This window comes from Sardina pilchardus, chromosome 5 (genome assembly GCF_963854185.1).
Source record: "Sardina pilchardus chromosome 5, fSarPil1.1, whole genome shotgun sequence".
NCBI lineage: Eukaryota > Metazoa > Chordata > Actinopteri > Clupeiformes > Clupeidae > Sardina > Sardina pilchardus.
In genome coordinates this window covers 1,386,553-1,394,052 of record NC_084998.1, presented here as the reverse complement: position 1 = coordinate 1,394,052, position 7,500 = coordinate 1,386,553, and the positions used below count along the sequence as shown (strand labels likewise).

Here is a 7,500-nt window from a genome sequence, read left to right as displayed (position 1 = left end):
CGAGGCAATCATCCTGCTGACCTGTAGCCACTTGACCACTCACTGTGCTGTAGTTTGTTGTGAGGACTCCTTGGTCTACAGGGGGGAGGAGTCTCAAATCAACTGTGCTGTAGTTTGTTGTGAGGACTCCTTGGTCTACAGAGGGGAGTCTCAAATCAACTGTGCTGTAGTTTGTTGTGAGAACTCCTTGGTCTACAGAGGGAGTCCCAAATCAACTGTGTTCTGAGCCCAACCAGTTGTGGTCAGCCAGGAGAGCTCCCCCCAGCTCCCCCCAGCTCCTCCCACTCCCACTCCTCCCCCTGGCTCAGCGCTGAGCTATGGTTCCGCCATCACACTCTAATCATGCGCCGGTGCTCTTTTCCACGGAGCTGGGAGGTCAAGGTAATTCCCCGCCGGGAACCGCTAGCCCGCCGCCCGCCCGCTCAGCGCTGATGTCATCGCACAAGGAGCGGCGGGGGAAACCGCTCACAATGCGTCCATTGTGATCCTTTTAACACGCGCAGGCTCAAACACACACACACACACATACACACGCACACACGCAGGCTCAAACACACACACACACACACACACACACACACACGCAGGCTCAAACAGAGAGAGGCTGACTCACCACCAGCACTCAGCCACAGAAGCAGCACCAGACAGAGAGAGAGAGAGAGAGAGAGAGAGAGAGAGAGACAGACAGAAAGAGAGAGAGAAAGAGAAAGAGAAAGAGAGAGAGAAAGAGGGAGAGTCCATGGTGTCCTGACCCATTGAAATTTGCTTCCTCTGTCTCTGCTGACGTCTACATGATAGCTCTGTCCATATCTTTTACTGTCTATGGTCCTGACCCATCTCTGGAGAGCTACTGTAGGTAAGAGTTCTCATCTCTGCAGAGCTAGTTAACAGTTCCTGACCCGTCGAGTTCAGAGTTCTCATCTCTGCAGAGCTAGTTAACAGTTCCTGACCCGTCTAGTTCAGAGTTCTCATCTCTGCAGAGCTAGTTAACCGGTTCTGACCCCTGTGCTGTGTCTATCCTGCAGCACGGTGACCTTTGACCTTTGGCTGTGTGTGTGTGTGCTGTTCCAGGGGCACGATAGTGAAGGCGCGGGACAAGCTGTACCACCCCGAGTGCTTCATGTGCGATGACTGCGGGCTGAACCTCAAGCAGAGGGGCTACTTCTTCATCGAGGACAACCTGTACTGCGAGACCCACGCCAAGGCACGCGTGCAGCCGCCCGAGGGCTACGACGTCGTGGCCGTCTACCCAAACTCCAAAGTGGAGCTGGTCTAACGCCCACACACACACACACACACACACACACACACACACACACACACACACACACTCACACACACACCCGTCTATCCAAACTCCAAGGTGGAGCTGGTCTAACGCCCACACCAAGCACTCACTGACCACACACACACACACACACACACACACACACACACACACACACACACACACACACAAACACACACACACACACACACACACACACACACACACACACATCAGCAATAACCTATTATCTATGCACTGTATGCTCCCAGCCTTCTACACAGCATGACCAAGTGGAACCAACGGAGACAGAGAGGACAAGATGGAGTGTGTGAGAAAGGAAATGATGGAGTGTGTTTGCCAGGTTCATGATTACCCTCTAAGGCTTCTCAAGCTCACGGCTATAATGTTCATTTCAGTGCTTTTATGCTTTTTACACAGCAGTAGGACTCTCTGGACTCTCTCTCTCTCTCTCTCTGTTCCTCACTCCTGCTGATTTCAATATTGGACGTCAGGATTCAATATACTCAACTCTCAACTGGGTGTTAGCGGCTGGAATGGGGAATGAGTGGTTGCCATGAGTAACAGTGCTAGCACACCCGATTACAGAGCTCTCTCGTTAGGACAGATGCAACCTTTCAGTGCCAGAGTGAACCCTAGCAGCCCAGTAGGTGTATGGTGGCCGCTGAGGTGACCCCAATAGACCTCTGAAGTTTGCCTACAAATAGGATCCAAAGCTGCCATCTTTGCCCATATAAGGAGTTCATCTGCCTATGGCAAGTTGCATTGTAAGTTAGCTCTGGGGTAGCAAAGATCAAAGTGTGCCGTCTTCACCTACCGAAAATCACACTATCCACTTGAAGGCAGAGGACAACACTTTGTAGCTCAGAACGTCTGCATTTCCAATTTCTTCGTCCCCATGAGAGTTTAACAGATGCGAACATTCTAAATCCCCATGTTATTTTCCCATAGGAAAAATCTCAAGATACCGGATCTCCTTATTTGGGCAAAGATGGTGGCTTTTTTGTAGGCGAACTTCAGAAGTCTATAAGGGTAGGGTGGACACTAAGGTGACCCCAATAGGTGTATATGGTGGACGAGGTGAGCATGTCCTCGTGTGAAAGCAGGTACTTTTGCTTCTTTATGCCCTACCTACTTTATTGCTTATTTTCAAACACATTCCATCACACGCTGTCTTCTGGGTATGGAGCACATCTTTCAGAGAGCAATGGGAGCTCAAAGAGAGGAAGAGAGAGAGAGAGGGTACAGGGCCCTGGAATATGGTGAACACAAGCATCTGTACCTATGAGGCATATGGAACCAATATTCATTCATGTTTTGGGGTTTTGGCAGTTTGCAAAGACTGTCCATATGGTGATGGCATTTAGATTATTGATTTGTTTTGTTTGAATGACCAAATCCACTTTCAGTTTTATAGGTGAATTATTGTTAAATTCTCTCAAAAACATACCATGTATCTTTGCGGCCAATATACAATTTTTCCCAACAACACCGTAAAGCTAACAAATAAATTGTTTGATACATTTTGAAGTGATACTTTCAGGTGAAATGAATGCATGTTTGCAGTGGTAAGCCGAGATGATGCCAGTGGATTTGTAAATGATGTCATGTTTTGTGTCCTGAGTTGTGTATATATGAATGTGTGTACCACTGTGATTGTCCAGCAGCACCGTGCCTCGGGTCATTCTGCTCTCTGTGCTCTCATACTGTTGAAATACTAACAGGTCGTCGAGGTAGATGACTCCTTTACGAATCTCTTAACTTATTGTTGTGCCTACATGTTCTTCAGTTTGGTTTTTTTGTAATTTGAATAAAGAGTGAAAACATGAGTGTACATTTGTAACGTGAGTGTTTCTGTGCATTTGTGGGTTTTTACTGCATTCCTGCTTTACTGCAGCAGCTGTGAGATGTGTGCCAGTACAGTGTAGTATAGTACAGTGTAGTGTATAGTACAGTATAGTATAGTGTACAGTATAGTACAGCATAGTATACAGTATAGTATAGTATAGTACAGTATAGAGTATAGTATAGAGTACAAGTACAGTATAGTACAGTGTACAGTATAGTATAGAGTATAGTATAGTACAGTATAGAGTATTGTACAGTATAGTATAGTGTACGGTATAGTACAGTATAGAGTAAAGCAGGGGTCTTCAACCTTTTTCAGCCCAAGGACCCCTTGGCTGTGAGAGAGACTGAGCACGGACCCCCACACCTGGCACACCTCAAATCATGCCCATCATTTGAACCGTCAGTCATTAGTGCCTACATGCATACACGTACGCGCACGCACACACACGAACGCACACATTCTAAACATAAGTTATTATTACTGTAACAGGGGGGTAACTGCTTTATACAACTCGTTTCTGATAATTCTTTACATAGTGTTGCATAAACTCGCCCTATAATAGAATGAATGTCACAAGGGTCAACTAAGGTGGATATGTGGGATAATCAACGACGCGCCGTGCGTTTCTAGGAAAATAATGTACGTTCGAAGTGTTAATAAGCTCCCGACGCCGCAGGCATTATTGCAGTGCATTATTTTCTTATAAACGCACGGCGCGGAGTTGATTATCCCGTTTATGCCACTGCTACTATCATTTTTGTTTATATTGCCGCTGTCTTAGATACAACGTTGCTGTGTTTACCGTTACATTCACATTGGCGAATTAATATTCAAGTGTCAGAAGCTCCGCTTTAACCCTCTCTGGTGGTATAAATTCAGCTAAATTCAGGCAAAGCTTCATTTGCTCAACCTGATACAGACAGAGAGCCTCTTCATCTTGTGTAAATATAACTTGTCTTACACAAGGAAACACAAACACACAAGATTATCGTTATCGTTTCATCTTGATGGTATGACGCGGATTAATGAATTCACGCAGAACGCCTTGACGTGCAAAGACCGCAGACTCTCATTTAAAAAAAAAACCAAAACAAAGCAAAACAACACACAGAACAAATAGGCTACTCCGCAAAGTTCAGGGTCCATCAGTCCCGACATTAAGCAAACGAATCAAACAGTCGAATGGTCAGATGCCGCTGAAAACGAAGCTATTTAACTAAAACGCACGGGGGGGAAAGTGTTCCATTGGGTAACACAATGTTACAGGGATCACATTATCACAAGCATGATTCATGGGTAGCCTACAATGTGTTATTTAAAAACGAATATGAAGCGATTTTCATTGAACATTATGTTAACTTTGAAATGTTATTTTTTGGAAGAGAAAAAAATGCTTCAGACGAAATATTTTCGCGGACCCCCTGCAGTACCTCCGCGGACCCCCTAGGGGTCGCGGACCCCCGGTTGAAGACCCATGGAGTAAAGTATAGTGTACAGTATAGTATAGTGTGGTATAGTGTAGTATCTAGTAGTCAAAGTTGGTTTTGAGTAAACAGTGCTGCTCAGGGCTCAGTGGGGAGCTCCGGTCACATCACACACTGCGTCTAGGATGAAGCACAACCCCCGGTCACATCACACACTGCGTCTAGGATGGACCACAACCCCCGGTCACATCACACACTGCGTCTAGGATGGAGCACAACCCCCGGTCACATCACACACTGCGTCTAGGATGATATGGATAGATTATATTTGTGTGTGTGTGTGTGAGGAGGGGGGTTACATACAGCAATACAGTCATGTCTCAAACTGCTCCCCTTGCATACACCAAGGCCATCTGAGATGGTTGTCAGCTTCTGATTGGATGCAGCAAAAAGGCCATGGAGCTGGAGCTGGCCCAGGCTTGCCCCACATCTGAGGCCCTTTGGGTGCGCCCGTCACCGTTACAGAGCTGCGCCCATCACAGTTAAAGAGCTGCGCCCGTCACAGTTAAAGAGCTGCTCCCTCACAACAGATTGGCTCCTTGCGCTTTTATTGGCCCTGTGTAACAAGAACCGCTTGTTTTCATTTACGGCCAAGAAGACGCTCGTGAGAGGACTGAACCGTTTTCAAACCAAGCGCCTCAAAACACTCTAAAATCAACACGTTCCCGTCCGCTTCATCTGCTGCTGATCCCGTGCTCCATTGTCATGGCATGTTACGCTTGCTCAACAGGAGGGTGCTTTTGAATAACACGAGGCTGGAGGAGAGAACTGGTGTGTAACATGAGAGCTTGGCTTGGTTCAGGGTAGTTGCAGAGCTGTCAGTCACCTGACGAGTGGGCCTGACCTCATCAGAACCAGCAGGGCAAACGGCTCCTCCCCGCCCGCCCGCCCGCCCTCTCGGACCCGCGCCAGAACAGGGCCACACATGGGCCACACGTGGGCCAGCGCACATCCGGTCCAGCCGTCACCATGGTGATCTGGAGAGCTAGTCGGCCTGAGTGGTGGTCCCATCTGTAACACTTAGCGTTGACGAGTGGCGGGGTGAGCAGCGTGGGACTGCGTCCTGCTCCTTGTGGTGTGTGTGTGTGTGTGTGTGTGTGTGTGTGTGTGTGTGTGTGTGTGTGTGTGTGTTTATGGGTCATGGAGCCCCTGCTGAAAATGGGGCCAGTCACTGGTGTGTAATGTTTTCCAGCAGCATGACACTCTGTGGCTACAAACAGGCACAGAGCTTCAAGCAGGATCCCACACGACACACACATATATACAGAGACACACTCACACACATACAGAAATACACACACACTCTCACAGGCCCACCCCACATACACACACAGGCCTGTCTAACACACCCACAAACACACACAAGGCCTCTTCCTGGTCCCTATCCAACATGCACTTCCTTATGACATCACTGTTCCTGGAATAGAATAATAATGTGTATTGCTGCCCTGTTGCGACCCGCTTAATAAAGCAGCATGCAGCTGGAATCTGACACCTGACCCCTGAACCCTGAACCTCAATCAGCTGGAACCTCCAGCACCATTACGAGCTGGAATGTGTACCCTGAACCTCAATCAGCTGGAATGTGTCCCCTGAACCTCAAGCGCCAGTCCAAGGGGGGGAACAGAAGCGATTGCAACACCAACCAGCTCAGGCTGTCTTGTTTCTGGGAAACTGAGCTAACGACCGAGAGGAGGAGAGAAACGTGGCCGTCCACTGTATGGAAAGTATTCTCTTTGTTTCAACACATCTCAATTTCTTGTGTAAACAAAGTGCTCGGGAGCAGTGTAAACATTTCACTGCTCTCACTAAGAGTCTCTGTCTGGGCTGTGCTGCCAGGAAGGCTCTTCGGAGTGACCCGCCGTTAACCAAATGACCAGTCACACAGAGACACACAAGCGCAGCCGTTAACCAAATGATCAGTCACACACATTCCAGCCGTCAACCAAATGACCAGTCACACACACAGTCACACAAGCGCAGCCGTTAACCAAATGACCAGTCACACACAATTTTTAGCAGAGCGATACGCAAGAGCGAAAAATCCAACTGAACTGATGTGATTTGTGTCCAGCTTGAGTGGGACCAACGGGGAGGGAGGACTGAGATGAGGAGGCCTTATAAAGCAAACAGAGACACGTTATCAGACTAACAGTCCCGAGACAAGAGTGCTGTCTGAGGAGGAGGAGACGTTCAGACACGGAGTACAGGTGAGAGAGAGAACACATTCATACTGACCACAAGAACTGAGATAAAACTATGAAATACAACCAGCATGAGTAACTGCTGTTTAACACTTGGAGGTCCGGGGCCTTTTCAGGCACTTTGAGGCAGTCAGTTATACCTTGAGATTTTTAAGTTTTTCATCTAACTAAAAACATCTATGCAAAAGTGTCACATATGGTTATATTCTAGAGGTCCTCCACAATATGAGAGTAAAGTGGATGTCATGAAATTACTTTTTTATTTTAATTCAGTGTAAACACAACTATTTAAAACATTATTTTCAAAGGTTAAAGGTCAAAGGTAAAAAAGACACTATAAATATATCGAGCTAAGACTTTTGAAGTTTGAACCTTGAAAACGACGGTGTTGGCCCCATATAAGTAAAAAGAACATTTAAAAATGTTAAGTAGTTTTACTACAAATTGGAAAAAAGTCAGACTAAATGTGTCACTTAGTGAGTGTCTCTTTCAAATGCAAATTAAGTTGAATGGGCCTTTTGAATGAGCCTGCTGCAGGTGAGAGGACTGAAATCCTAGGATTTTCTTTTATTGTTTTTACAAAGTGCCATTGGTACATTCTCTTTTAAAACATATATTTGGAAACTAGTTGATTAAAGGTTTCTAATGGTGTCACTTACAGTATATGTTTCT

General features: G+C 46.7%; 1 protein-coding gene across 1 annotated transcript in view; it reads left to right on the top strand.

Moving 5' to 3' along the window:
- pdlim4 (PDZ and LIM domain 4) overlaps positions 1-3,122 on the top strand; it is a 51,600-nt gene extending 48,478 nt beyond the window's left edge. The window contains exon 7 of the mRNA XM_062535926.1: positions 1,072-3,122. Within this exon, the coding sequence (XP_062391910.1) occupies positions 1,072-1,276 (205 nt within the window). The 3' untranslated portion in view covers positions 1,277-3,122. The remainder of the gene's footprint in view (positions 1-1,071) is intronic.
- The last annotated feature ends 4,378 nt before the right edge of the window (positions 3,123-7,500 follow it).